This window comes from Rhopilema esculentum, chromosome 12 (assembly GCF_057945365.1).
Source record: "Rhopilema esculentum isolate cy_ngs chromosome 12, ASM5794536v1, whole genome shotgun sequence".
Taxonomy (NCBI): domain Eukaryota; kingdom Metazoa; phylum Cnidaria; class Scyphozoa; order Rhizostomeae; family Rhizostomatidae; genus Rhopilema; species Rhopilema esculentum.
Genome location: NC_142826.1, coordinates 8,288,990 through 8,304,192, shown reverse-complemented (window position 1 = coordinate 8,304,192; position 15,203 = coordinate 8,288,990). Strand labels below are relative to the sequence as shown.

Sequence of the window (15,203 nt, the reverse complement as noted above, 5' to 3'; positions counted from 1 at the left end):
CAATAAGGGGCAGTTTGTTACGCTTAAAAAAGATAGGATATGGACCCCGACTGAAAATTGCCCCCTTGTTCTATTTTTAGAGTGCAAGATATGAATAGGAACTATATCACATCTTTCTCAGCGTATCAAACTGCCATATATTGAGAATTTCCGTCCTCCGTTTATGGCCAATGGTAGAATTAGGGGTCTGAATCAGAGTACTCCGGTCTAAAAATAGAACTTAGTGGCAAGATATGATTTTTTTCGATATCCAATCTTTTTCTGCATGTCAAACTGCCTTTATATCGAGAATTTCAGGTTTCTATGACCTGGCGTTCTCCGTTCCTGGCCAGGGGTCTGGACCAGAGTACCCCAGTCTAAAAATATAATTTAGGGGCATCATATGAATTGGGTTCATTTTACATCTTTTTAGGCTTGTTAAACTGCCTTTATATTGTGAATTTTAACTTTCTATGGTACGGTGGCCCACAGGTGCCACGGCAAAACTTACTTTCTCACGGCAAAACTTTCTTTTTCACGGCAAAACTTTCTTTTTCACGGCAAAACTTTCTTTCTCACTGCAAAACTTACTTTCTCACGGCAAAACTTACTTTCTCACGGCAAAACTTTCTTTCTCACGGCAAAACTTTCTTTCTCACGGCAAAACTTTCCTAACGTGTTGTTGTGTACGTGATACTTAGATCTAATCAATGCTTTAGACGTTTTAAACTTCGCAGAATTTACGAATACCTACATCTTCTCTTGATAATTCTTGCAGAAAGACAGCCCAGAAATGTTCTAAAATTTATCTAGGTTAGGCTAGGCTAGGCCTATATGCCTATCTCAACGAAACAGTACCGCATGCAAGGTCTTTGATTCCTTTGTTTTGAAAGCAGTGAAAAAGATCAATTCGTTGAAAATTGGCGTGCACATAAAATTCGTGCAAAAATATCACGTACGTGCACTTGGCACGCTCGATTGTGGCTTGTAAAAAACCTATAAATTGGGTATTGTGTTTAATATCATATCATATCGTATTACTCACAGGGTGGGTTGATGGCTAGGTACTTAATTTTTCGAATAATAGTAATAACAATGAATAAAGAAATGAAATAATAAGCATGGGCATAATATAAGGGGAGAAAAAATCGAAGTTGTTGCCCAACAAACAACATCCATTGTTTATGAAAATTTTGCCTGACTGAATCATGGTAGATTTCTGCCTGATTATCGCTTTTTGGAAACTTTTCAGTGTTGAGAAACTACAGTTGCCGCTACAGCCCCCTTATCTCCCCAGACCCTTGTCTACTACGCCTATGTTAGAAAAGCAAAAGGAACAAAGCAATACGACGACGAGAATCCAATGTCACGAGATAAAATTTTCAAAATAAATTTAATTTAAGTAATAAATTAAATTCAAAGAAAGTTTTGCCGTGAGAAAGTAAGTTTTGCCGTGAGAAAGTAAGTTTTGCCGTGAGAAAGAAAGTTTTGCCGTAAGAAAGTAAGTTTTGCCGTGAGAAAGAAAGTTTTGCCGTGGCACCTGTGGGCCACCGTACTATGGCCTGGCGTTCCCCGTTTATGACCAAAGGTAAGGTACAATTAGGGGTCTTGACCGGAGTACCCCAGTATAAAAATAGATCTTATGGGCAAGATGTGATTTGGGTTTATATCACATCTTTTTAAGCGTATCAAACTTGGTGTTTTCTGAAATTTTGGTGTTTGTATCACAATTTGCACAATTTTTCTTCATATCTACAACCGCAGTTTCCTGATTGCTGTCGACCCGCCTCATCACTGTGACGCCACAAACTAGCTTTGATTTTAGCAAGCACTACCTAATTTCAAACTCTGATTAAACACACTTTTGCTGGTCAAATTATGACAATTTGGTGTCAAACGTATAGGAAAAGATAGGAAGATTTAATTTTAAAAAAAAGGGCATAAAATTTTGCTGCATAGACACTTAAATTTTGCTGCAATCTTTTTGAAAAATACCTACATTCTTTATGTTAAAAAATAAGTCCTCAAATGCACAGAAAATTTTGCCTGATAATCTATGCTGCCACACTACATAGGGCCCAGCCACTTCTTTGCAAAGCAAGTAGGTTTAAAGCTGCACTAAAAGGGGTAAGAAGCCTTGGCCCCTATTTGTTTAACCTTGCCCCCCCCCACTTTCAAATTTGTGATGTAGGCCCTGCTAAAACACAATTGCCTTTCAGCATTGCTTTAAAGAGTATGATCTGGACTCTTTTAACTGCAATTGATAAGACCTAACATGAACCTACCAATTTTGTCAGGTGTTGGGAACCTTCAATCTTAAGGGTGAAATGATGGTTTAAGGTGAAAGTAGAGATACTCTAGGCTAAAGCAAAAATCTGTATCCAAAATTTGTGTTTTGAGAAGTGTTCAAGTAGCAAAGAAATTTGAAATTTCTCTTACATATTTCATAGCATTTTTCAGGATGAGAGGGCAGCTTATATTAAAGTTGATTAATTTTTTTTGAGCTTCATTCCCTTTCACTCATAATCAAAAGTGGCTTACAAACAAACAATATTTCCTCCAATCAAAGAAATATGACAGATCACAGCATCTCAGCATGAAAATTGCAAACATGCAAAAACCAGGGAGCCTCATTCAGTGCAGGAGATCTCTCAATATCAGAAATTACAAATAACAAAATACTCAAGCAAGTAAAAGATGATCAAATTAATTGATAGAAAAGATGCATAATAAGAAGTAATCCTACAAACTATAAGTATGATATGCTTTACAGCCCAGTGTTGGAGTACCTCTACCATAGTCAGATGAGGGGTAGCTATACTGCAATCCAAAATAAATACCATCCCCAAGAAAAAATAAATGCAACAATGATGATGTTTCATGAACCAACCAGATTAGTAAGAATACTAATTGATCTCTATGCAGTGAGAAAAGTTATATAAAATAATGCTATACTGTAAATTAAATTTGTCCTTAGTTTATGCTTCATTTAAACTTGAGATGGAGACAATCCAAAAGAAGACAGAATTTGCCTTGGAGAGTAGCCATGGACATGATCATTAGTTGCATCAAAAAATTAATTCATAGAAATTTGCAGTCCATTACTCAATAATAGTCCTACAAAGCCAATATCCAAAGGTTTCATCACACAACTTCATATTGGCCCCTGATTTCTCTCATCATCAGGAATGCAAAGATAATTCCAAGGATCTGCACAAAAGCAAATGCAAGAGCAACAGCACCGATAACTACCAGCTTTCCTTTAACAAAATCTTCAAACCCTTGTTTGCATCCCTTTTGGTAGGCATCTGCTTCAGTGCAAGTGGAGTTCGCACCACCTGATTTGCAGCAACTTGAAGGGATGGTGGAGTTCCAGTCCTTTGGTCCATTGTTTCCACAGCATTTGAACTATAACAATAAACAGATTTGTAATTAAGGATTCGTAAAAAATTCACATAATTAGCATCATTTGTCCACCCAAACAGAAATTCTTTAAAATAGAAAGAGTTCATTTTGGCAAAATGGAAATGAATAAACCTAAACCCTGGCTTCCCCCATTTGTGTTTATTACATTCAAATTCATACCTCTTTCTGGATCCAGTCAAAAAATTGTTCTGCTCCCTTCTCAGAGTGATATTTTTCAATTCCTTTGCTCAGAGCTTTGTCAGCAACAGTGACAACCTGAATAAAAAATGTGTAGAGATGGCATATTTATAAATATTTCATGGAGTTTATTCTGAATAATCTATCAACTATTTTGAAAATAAAGGTCCTTAAAACATACAAACTGAATTTAAATGGACAAAACCACATACTAAATGGAAATGAAGCACACAATATGAATTCATAAAGCCCTATAGAGAAATGTTCCTGTGAAATAAAATCCAATAGCGGTGAAAACTGATACTACACTGTTTGTTTGTCATAAGAATATCGTTTATAGGAATATTCAGGCTTAGAATCATCCAATTTTTAAGAATATACATTATAAAAGTATTGCTCAGTCTCAGCTTGCATATTTTATCTCATTTTTCAGCAGATGCCTGTTTTGGGATTTTCATAACAGGGAAACATAGAGCTGACATATAAACCCCTAAAACCATATATCAGATTTGAAAATTTCTTAAAGAATATATTCTTACAAAAAATAAAAGAGTCTCACCTTCTTCTTGTAGGCTAATCCAAGAGCACCAGCAGCAACTTCCAGGATGAAGATTACAATCATGAAAATAGCAAAAGTTGTCACCATGCAATAGTGTTCTTTAATGGCACCACAGCAACCAAGGAATGCAACAATGAAGACTATAACTCCCACAATGATAAGGAAGATGGCAGCATCAGCATATTTGCCATCAGCAAATGTGAGGTAAATTCCATACTTGCTTTTCAAAACAGCTCCAAGAATTATGAGTGCAAGTCCAGTAAGCTAATGAAAGGTGATTTTAATACATTTACAAGGCTAATAAAGTTAAATTCAAGACAAATTTAAGTTGGTATTAATATTGATAAGGGTAGAATACAATTACAAAAAATCTTGGGACACACTTTTAGACAGGAAAAGGAAATACTGTAGGTTACTTATGCACAAAGTCTCTTTGGTGTTTTTAACCTGAATTGTATATTTTTTAGCTAAATTACATATAATTATCCGGAAAAATACTGGCAAATTCTGACACGCCCCATTAACAATTGTTAAATTTAGGGCAAACAATTTTAGGCATTTCTTCAAGTTCTTAGCTCTTTCAACATTATATACTATGAAATATAAAAAAACAGACTGAAACAAATATTGGCAGTAGATTTTTGGGTCACGTTTATCGTGAGAGCAGTTCCCATCGATTTAGTGTTGGGCGAGCTTCGACGCATGACCAACGATCACCAGGGTGTAACGCCCACAATTAGAGAATTGCTGTGTCGTGCAACAGAGGACGTTGAAATTCTAGGGACATTCATAACAAGGTGTTGGCTGAATTTTATTAAAAACTCAACTCAATCATAGAAATTCCTTTTACTTAAAATAGTAAAAATAGTTTCAAAATCAGAAAGGAGTAACTTCCTATTCAGGGCTAACAAAGTCAGCTGGGATAAGCCTCGTGAGGGCGGACACGAAGAATCCGGATAGGTATTATGTTTTGCTGGATATCAAAGTGTTAGGAGAACGATGGATAGGGCTTTTCCAGGCAATTCTTGAAACCCCCTTTTCGAAATCGAAAAATGTATGTTGTGGGTCAAAGATTGCACAGAGGGTTACACCTTACGAAATCAAACATAAACGAAACTTGTAAAAAATCCTTTAAATATTCATAGTTTGGGCCTAAATTACGAGATCTTAGACTGACGACGATAATAAAGTGATCAATTATAAGAAATGAAAATGGAGTAGCACTGAGATCGTGGATGGAAATACTTCGACACAAATTGAAGTGATAGGCCCTAAAGTTCGAGATCAAATAGCGCTTACCCAGAAAATTGCATTGAAGATAAACATCAACCACTTGATCACACTCATTTTTCCTTCCATTGCCATCTTGTCTGTCTGGTTTCTGCCAAGCAGCTGCTTCGAAACTTCTTATAAATTAGAGCGAACACCTGGTGTCCCTAAACCTTGTCTTTCGTGGATCAAAAAGCCTTCGCCCTGCAAGAGGGCGTGTGAAGGAAATTATTCTAATTTATTCGGTACGACAAAGAGTACCAACCAATCAGAGCATGCTTACAGCTACGTTGCTGTGTGACCGGCATTTTTAGAAGAGTTCTTGACTGTTTTTCCTCAGGGGGGACTGATACAATTGTTGGTAAAGTTAAATTTCAAGTAACCTATTATTTCAATTTTTCAAGGTGTTAGAATTAAGTTTTGGGGAAAATTCTTCCACTGAGTTTGTATTCTTTATGCGACGCACAATAGCATTAGCTAACAATGTTATATTAACTTATTGTACGTTGAGACTGGATCCAGAGGTTTTAATTTATTTGTTGTGACTGTGAGAATTACAGCGAGGTGAAAGTGTCATATTTACAAACTTGGATGAAGCCCAAGATTTATATACTTTGTTTTCAAATCTTTCCTTTTTTATTTCATTTAAATTCATTGACATTAGATTGTTCCACGTCGTCTAGAGTTCAATATGCCAGTCATTTTTTTCTGTGATACATCTTAAATTTGAATAAGCCTTTTGCCAATCAAGTTTTTAGTTAATCCCTTCTTATGACTTTTACTTCATCAGAACACAACTAAACAATGATGCAACCCCCGGTATAATCTCACTTTGTGAATGTCCTTCAATACCTAGTATTTCATAATCCAAGCATGGGGAGCGAAGTCATGTGACTGCGATGAGGCTCGTTTGTCGCGGGGGGCGGGGAAATATTGACTCATTAGAAATTTTCTCCTTCACATCGTCTTTTTTGCTTATGGCGCTTGCGTTCGGCTTTCTAAGAACACAAACGGCAAGAGTTTGAGAGTCGCAGCAGCCATGGAGCAGAAAGAAGGTGCCTATTTTACTCAAGAAAAAGAAGGCGAGGCAGTTACATTGAAGATACGGTTTGCACAGTTCAAAGAGGCTGTTGGAACCAAAGAAGAAAGGTCTTGCGAATGCATCAAATGTTTTAATATTGTTCTCAGCGTTCTTTTGTTGGTAAGTTATACTCTTTTGTTTAGTTTTCGCAGCTACCCTGCTGATTCATGTCAGTATCTTATCGAAATTTGTTTATGAGTTTTCTCTGTTTTTCATAAAACTTTTCAACACAAGGAATATCACTTACCCGCCAAATTTGATATACCGAAATTGTTTACGCTTTGTTCCCCTAGTTTACTTTGAGTATGTTTGTTAGTCATCGGCATTCCACAGATTTTGCCGACTCCTTTTTTGAATGCAAACAAATAGAAGCTTTATATAACAATCGTTCATGCATATTTTTATCATATCAGGCTATACTTTTCAGTCTGTTACTCCAAGTTTCATGCGTGCGCATTCATCAGATACACTTTAAAGTTTGAAAACTGTATGTCTTAAAATGCATTATGGGATGCTTGCGTAGCGCAATGGCTCATTGTTAGCAATGAGTCTTTGATGTGCATCGCCCTTCCCTTTCTCAGTTCAGTTCAGTTCAGTTTCATTTGTTATAGTATTCCTAAACATTCAATATTCAACATTAAAGATAAATCAATACAATAAAAACAATAGCAAAATCATAAGTAAAATTCAAATGTAGATTTAACTTCAGGTAAAATTCAAAGTCCCTTATCATAAGAAAAGATGACAGAGAATTTCAGAAAGCACTGCCTGTTTTAGAATTAATAAACAAAATAAAGAAATATTTTGAATGTTGGTTGCTTTGATAAAATATTCTTCTGATGACCCTGAGTTTAAAGGTCACCAGATGGTTGACTACAGGCAGGCAAACAATACTTTTAAAGATTTATTTCCTTTAAGTTCTTTCTGAAGAATAAGCAGTGGCGGCGCCAGCTATTAAAGAGTGGGAGGGTCGTGGGCGTGGCCAGTGTGACCACACCCCTTTTGCCTCGTTCCAATGATTCATCCCTTTCCTTGGGAAATTTGATCCACCCCTACCCAGCACTTTTTAATCCATTTTTAGAAGAAATATATAGACTAATATATAGACTATCTTTTCAGAAAAGTGGGGAGGTAATTACCCCCCCCATACCACCTCTTGGCACTGCCAATGAGAATAACATGACTTTCAAAGCCTTAAAAAATTCCTAAAGTAAATTTACCTATCCTTTGCAAAAACCTCTTAAGAAAAAGGCTAGTCTGCATAGTATTTCAGTTCTCTGCAAGATCTCTCATTTTCAAGCATGTTTAACCTGTGCAAATCAATTATCAAATGGTTTGTTAAAAAAGGTTTTCGTAGACTGTAGTAAGTTTGCTGTGCAAGTTCAAAAGTTTGCATGCTGCACTACACTAACCTTGCCTGTGCATCTGTCAGAATCTGCAGAAATAAGGTCACTATGCGTTTTTGTTACATCTGGTAAACCTGCTTGAAACCACTGTATGATAGGCAAGATCTTGTCAAGATCTGAGATGCTTTGCAGACTGGCCTTCTTCTTGAGAAGTTTTTCCAAAAAATAGATAAATATTATTTGGGAATTTTTCAGATTCTGAGATAATAGTAAATGATTAAAACCATATTTAAAATAGGGGGTGCTCCCTCCTCGATTGGTTTACCTATTGAGAGAGCTCCACCTTAAGAAATCCCCCAAAACATTTATGTATGATTTATTGTATATCATTTTATGTTTATGTATTTTGTGGTCATTATATGTAACTAGGGTTTTCAGCTACTAAGGATTGTATTTAGAGGAATTTTAAAATATATGAACTGAACTTTAGCTCTTCCGTCATTGCTAATTAACTTTCAGCCCTCATAGACTCATAGATCCATCTTTTATCAGGCCTCTCCAGGAAAAAACAACGCGGGCTACAAAATGCGAGACAGACAAAATGTGTTAGGTTTTGCTGGGCCAAATGTGGCTTTTTGGGAATGTCTAGTTTATATGTCGTGACTTGAAAAGAAATGGTTTCTTATTTGACAGCATGGTGTAATGTTTCTCACTTTAATTATTTGTAGCATTGTTTACGCTTGTATGTTATTCCTTTCGTGCAAACACATTTCCTATTCCATTACAAGTTTTAGCAGACAATTGTTAACATGTGCTGTATAAGGAAATGGAAATCTACTATTTATAACGCCACTTGATAAACTTATGATGTGTAAGACCTCTTTCTCTTTGTTTCCTAACACCCTGCTATTTAGCAGTAAGTAGTACAAACATTTGGAAGCTAAACTAAGGGGATTAAAGGAGAATATTGGTTTGTAAAACTGAGCAAGCAGAAGAAAGCCCTTGCAAATTTATTTTGCGTAGGCGCCAGCTATAGCCCGTGTCTCTGGGAAAGGCCTGTTTTATCTGATAGTGGAAAGTCTTTCCAGGGCAATCTTAAACACCTGTCTCTCCACAAGACTTTTAAATACTAACCATGTTAATATTTAAGACTCTAATACCAATTTTAAATTTTGAGACAGGAAGAATCTCGAAATAATCCCAGATTTAGGTTTCTTATCAACAATGTTATAATGATGTAACTAACTGATAAGGCTAAACATAATCATCTCAGTGAGGAAATTCCAAATAGGTTCATATGAATATTTTAGAACAAATTCCCTTCTGCTCTGTTAATCTTATGTGACCTGCAGCAGTTATGAAAATATTTTACATTAATATTTAATATTAATAGGTCAAAATTTTAATATTCACGTACAATGATCAAAGTTGTCACATAATGATCTGTTTTAATTAACATTTTATATATGTGCAGACAGATGCCTAATAGCAACAAGCTCTAACTCACTTTTTGCTATTATTAAAGTTCACAATTTGATAGGGGTTGAAATTTCTTTTATGAAATTTTACATACAAGTTGCACAATTTTAGAATGAAGATCACTTTACTTTATAAATGCTCAGATTCTTTCAACCATCAATCTCTAATAAACATCACTTTGTAGAACAACTGTTCTCTAATAAGCACATGCTTAAATGAAAATTTGTTATGAGAGAAACAAAAAGTTAACAAAGACTGCATATTTGCTAGGCAGTGCAACAAACAGATGGATATAAGATAAATTTTATTGTTATAGGAATTGAATTTTAATTTTACAGCAAAATTAAGTTGATTACCTTACCAAAGGTTAATGAAATCAGACAGTATTGTTATAAATCTTGCCATGAAAATTTTGAAAATTTTCAATTCTTTAATTGAATAAGGGGCCATTCAAAAAAGAACATTGTACTAAAAAATTTCTTCAATTTTGACCCCTACTTGCCATGCTAATGATTCTCTTAACCTTACCTTTTCAATCTGCATCTTTCTCTTGAAAGCTGTTTGAGTTATATGAGGACAAATGCTCCCTTCCTCTTACAATTTAGTCACACTTTTGTCACATTCTCTAGACCCTAGACTTCTAAAGGTGCCTTGAATCATTTTTAAATGACCCTGAAGTCACAGTTTTGTAAAAGAATTTTGTTTCTTTTTAGGTTATGGGTTTGGTTTGCATGATCATGGGTATTGTATGCCACACGAAATACTACTACCAATTTAAATATATTGGAGAAGGATATGTGAATGTTGTAACAGTATTCATTGTCTCTGGAATCAGTATGATTATAGCTGGAGCTTGTGGGACCTTCAGTATTGTGAAAAAATCCTATTGTGCCTTGGTGTTCTGCCTGATCATACTTGCTGTACTTCTCATCTTTCACTTTGTCCTTGGAGGATTTGCCTTTGCATACAGGAGTAGGGTAATAGAACTGTTTTTATGTTGACTTATCGAAAACCATGATGAATTACAAATCATTATTTTAAGAATGTAGTAGCAAACCCCCTCCTGCCAGCACATTTTTTGTCTGAAAATGTTGGAATAGGAATTTATGAAGCAATTTTATTCACTCTCTCTGAAAATGAATTTGAACTGTGCCCTTGGTTTTTTATTAGCCTCCAGAGATGTGAATTTTAAAGTTTCTCATGGATAGGTTTTTGCAGTTCAATTTGCATGCATGTTTTTTTATTTATAAGTTGCATCCCTCAGAGCTTTTAATATGAGAGAGAATTTTGGTCTGTTTAGATTGAAAAATTTTGTTACAGAGTTATATTTTTGGTAAGGCTCTAGAGTTTTTCTATTTCTATGTTACAGACTGACCACATGACAGAGAAAGCTTTGATAAGAGGCTATCATAAGTACTTTAGAGACATGGGCTCTCAAGAATTTATGGACTGGTCACAAAAAAAGGTTATTTTTTATGAATTTTATATTGAAATGTACAATTAATACATTAAATTAAACAAAAGCAATATAGGGGAAAAACAAGGCCTGATGTAATATCAGATGACTGATGCAAACCCTAATGTTAAGCCGAATATTTATATCAACAGTCAGTAGGTGCACTGAATCTCACAACAACTTTCAGCCATAAGTTCTGAAACTTTGTTTTGAAACTAGGTTTTACAAATGAAAATTTGCAAAGATGGGTGCTATCAGATTTAAAAAATGTGGAATCAATTATCCACCATAACTTGATATTGCAGAATAAATCAAGTCCAATAACCAACTGGGGGCAAGCTGTTTGTTTTTCAATGCAGCCATTTGTCCGTCCCTTGTCTTATGTTTCAAGTTTTAAATTTTTCTGCTTTCTAGTTTGAAAATTGTTGTGAGTCTGGAGTGACACTGTATGTTGCAAGGTTTGTCACGAAAAGCCTACCTAGATATAAAGGGGGTAGTTTAATGTTAAAGACAATACAAACATGTGTCTGAAAGAAAACTTGTGTTGATAAATGTTAATTGTAACTTGTAGCTTTTTTTGTATATTGATAACTATCTTGTTTTTATATTGCTACTTGCTTCTTCTAGCCAGCAGTTGCTCATTCCTTAGTCATTTTACTAAGAATTGGTTACTTAAGGTTAGCACTGACAAGTCAAATAAATCTATATAAGACAAAAATAAACCTCAACATGCATCAGTACATAATTATAAGTTATGAGTTATAGATAATCATTTCTTTCGACATGTGGTTGTAGTTCAAATGCTGTGGGTTCACTGGCCCTAACGATTATGGAGCTGGCAACAAGACACATTCCAGTACCAAATCCCCACTCACAACAACTGATAAGAAAACAACTACTACTCCAATGCCTGCAGGTGTTCAGACAACAACAGTAGGCAATACTATCACTACTGCTCAAGTCACCAATGCTACAACTGTTGTAACTACCACAGCAAGTCAAGTAACTACCACTAATTTTATCAACTCTTCTCCAACTAAAAATTCTACTCTGCCACCAACAACCAGTACTAAACCGCCCACTACCACTACCAAGCCTTCAACTACAACAACTAAGCCCCCAACTACCACAACAGAACCCCCCACTACCACTACTAAGCCCCCCACTACCACAACAGAACCCCCCACTACCACTACTAAGTCCCCCACTACCACAACAGAACCTCCCACTACCACTACTAAGCCCCCAACTACCACAACAGAACCCCCCACTACCACAACTAAGCCCCCAACTACCACAACAGAACCTCCCACTACCACTACTAAGCCCCCCACTACCACAACAGAACCCCCCACTACCACAACAAAACCCCCCACTACCACTACTAAGTCCCCCACTACCACAACCAAGCCCCCCACCACCACAACAAAACCCCCCACTACCACTACTAAGCCCCCCACTACCACAACAGAACTCCCCACTACCACTTCTAAGCCCCCCACTACCACAACAAAACCCCCCACTACCACTACTAAGCCCCCCACTACCACAACAGAACCCCCCACTACCACAACAGAACCTCCCACTACCACTACTAAGCCCCCCACTACCACAACTAAAGCCCCCACTACCACTTCTAAGCCATCTACTACCACAACCAAACCTCCAACTACTACCACTCAACCTCCAGCCACAACACAAACTACCACAACTCCTAAAGCAACTACAACAATGACAAAGAATATAGTAAATGCAGCTGGAGACAGTTTCAACTTCAAGTCCCAAGGTGAATTGCCGGAAAGCTGTTGTCAAGAAACAAAGCTTGCTGTGACCTGCATTAATCGCCCATATGACATTTACAAGAGAGTGAGTAATGTGCTTAGCCTTTCTTTATTAAAATATCATGTTCATAATGGACAGGCATATTTTGATGGTTTCCCTAAAGTCCAGACAAAGGTTAATGCTTTGCTGCAATTTTTTGAATTTCTTTTTCACTACAAATGACCAGTTTTTTGTAGAATGGCGAAAACCTCTGCCTGTGCATGCCTAATTTGCCAAGCAACAAGATGCAGATCAACGGGCAGATTAAGGGCCTTCATGCTGGTAGCTGCATGCCTTAAAATCTAATTTCCATCTAAACACTGACAGAATCCTTCCATTTACATCACATCTTTACATCAAATCAACTTAAAGGTGGAAAATACTCACAGATGCAGCTCTTGCAAAAAAAATTTCCTTCTCTAATGGAGGCAAACACATTTTCAAGTTTCTGGGCCTTTGTAAAATAGGTTCTTGAAACTTAAAGTTGTAGCTCTGTGGTGTTTACTACTAGGTTTTGTCTAGCTTTATCTGTCAATTTTGTTAAAAAATGTTAGATAATCCAGCTATTTGCATCATCATCACACTTTCAAGGATAAGAATAACCTTATTTCAATTTTAACCAATTTTACATGGTCTGTTAATTGGATGGATTGAAATGTATTTTGATATTCTTCTTTCAGGGATGTGGTGAGAAATTTAGCGGCTTCTTAAAGAAAATAATGTGTGCTATTGGCTCTATTGCCTTTGTCATGATATTCTTTGATGTAAGTTGAATAACCTTTTTCAAAGTAGATTGTTGTAAATTGAATCAAAGTCCTTAACCATGAACAAAGATAGAAAAATCCATGAATAATGTTGAGACAGACATCTTTTATTGCCGATTGGTGTGAATAAAGACTAAAAAATGCTGGAAAATTCTTCAACTCCTTCTGCTTTGTAGTAGCAATTCAGTGTGTAGTAATAATAATGATTTTCCGTACATATACATATGAAGACATGTTTTCAACTAAAGTTAAAAATTAATTAATTTTACGTACATATTCTAGTATAACATCACAATCTAGCTACTGTTTTAATAAAATTAAACGAAAAACTTTAGTTTATGATACTGTGATAGATGTTGATATTATTTTGTATGATGTTCCTCGTCAGAATAACTTTGTCCTCTTTTCAGTTACTTCACTTGATCACAGCTGCCCTTTGTTCCAAAATGATAAAGGAGGAAGCTACATACACAAAACTCTAGTGACAAAGCTCGCTATTGATCTGTTCAACTAATTATCTACATCAAGGCTCTGGATCTAGCATTTATGCAAATATGTTCCTGGTTCCTTTGCTATGAAAATAAAGTTATTCGATAACTATATATTCAGCACCTTGATGTACTGAATTTAATTTTGGTGTTATCTAAGTGGCAATTCATATATCCATTAAACAAAGCAATAGCATTGACAATTTTATGGATTAAAGAAACACAGTGTATTTGAAAGTCAGGTGCAAAATGGAGGGAAGGCTGTCGGAAAGATTTTTCTCACTTAAATTTGAAATCTGATATGGTATTGTTTAATCTGAAAACCTTGACTTATTTAGCCTGAATCTAATCACATCCATGGATAAACATGAATTGATCTGTAGCAGTTTTGTTCTGCCTATTTTTCATATTCAATTAAATAAGTGGCAAACCTTTGCTATCAGATAAGTTGGACCTTACGTTAAGTTGGACATGTCAATTAATATATATTTAGCTGATAACTATTGTTTTCTTTTATACATTCATATTTCACTTTACAATTCTTAACAGCTTATAAAACAAGTTTGAAGCGATTTTAGTAGACAGTTCACTAGCTTGATATTAGCACAGGGCTTATAATTCAGTTGTTGTACCAAGGAGCAGCCTGCTGGATCAGATATGCTCCATATTTTGATTTGAAGCAATATTTGATGTGATGTCCCGAAAATGTGCTTGCTATTGTTTTCCTGACGTTTATAAAATGTGTGGTATTGTTGAGCCACTAGTTATTTGTTCGACCAACAGCATGTCGTTAAATAAACATTTAGCTGATAACTATTGTTTTATTTTATACATTTCATATTTCACTTTTCAGTTTTTAACAGTTTATGAAACAAGTTTGAAGCAATTTTAGTAGACAGTTCACTAGTTTTATATTAGCACTAATGAATGCTTGTATTTTTGCCTAGTCATCATTCAACATATTTATATGTTTTGTAGCTTATTGTTAGCATTTATTTAAATTAAAGTATTTAAAAGCTTAAACATCTATACAAATTTGTAGTAGAATTAAAATGAATGAATGCTATTGCTTAATTATTGATGTCTTGTTTGGAATACTCAGTTTGTTTCAATCAACGTTGATATATTTCCCTAGTCCACCACACACCGGATATTCTAAAGTATTTGTCGCTCATTAATTGTGTTGTTTGTATCGATTTTTGGGCATTACAATGTATTGCTTTGTTTTAATGATTTAAAAAATTACCAAATCATGACCAGATATAAGTAACGTACAGTTAACCTGTTCCGAAAAAACATTGTAAGCAATCAGTCTTGTCCTCAAAGCTCGATTTATAGAGCAATCATTTGCCCTGGCA

The 15,203-nt window shown here is 35.5% G+C and overlaps 2 protein-coding genes across 2 annotated transcripts; one reads left to right on the top strand and one right to left on the bottom strand.

The window, feature by feature from the left end:
- Positions 1-2,670: 2,670 nt before the first annotated feature.
- Positions 2,671-5,627, bottom strand: LOC135681354 (23 kDa integral membrane protein). The gene is made up of 4 exons (XM_065195795.2): positions 5,441-5,627; positions 4,142-4,405; positions 3,565-3,660; positions 2,671-3,387 (listed from the first exon to the last, which is right to left on the bottom strand). The coding sequence occupies exons 1-4, from the start codon at positions 5,504-5,506 to the stop codon at positions 3,124-3,126; spliced, it is 690 nt and encodes a 229-aa protein (XP_065051867.2). The 5' UTR covers positions 5,507-5,627; the 3' UTR covers positions 2,671-3,123.
- A 114-nt stretch (positions 5,628-5,741) lies between these two features.
- Positions 5,742-14,919, top strand: LOC135681640 (uncharacterized). The gene is made up of 6 exons (XM_089111746.1): positions 5,742-6,611; positions 10,030-10,293; positions 10,686-10,781; positions 11,568-12,638; positions 13,274-13,357; positions 13,768-14,919. Exons 1-6 carry the CDS (start codon positions 6,450-6,452, stop codon positions 13,837-13,839), a joined length of 1,749 nt encoding a protein of 582 aa, XP_088967872.1. The 5' UTR covers positions 5,742-6,449; the 3' UTR covers positions 13,840-14,919.
- The last annotated feature ends 284 nt before the right edge of the window (positions 14,920-15,203 follow it).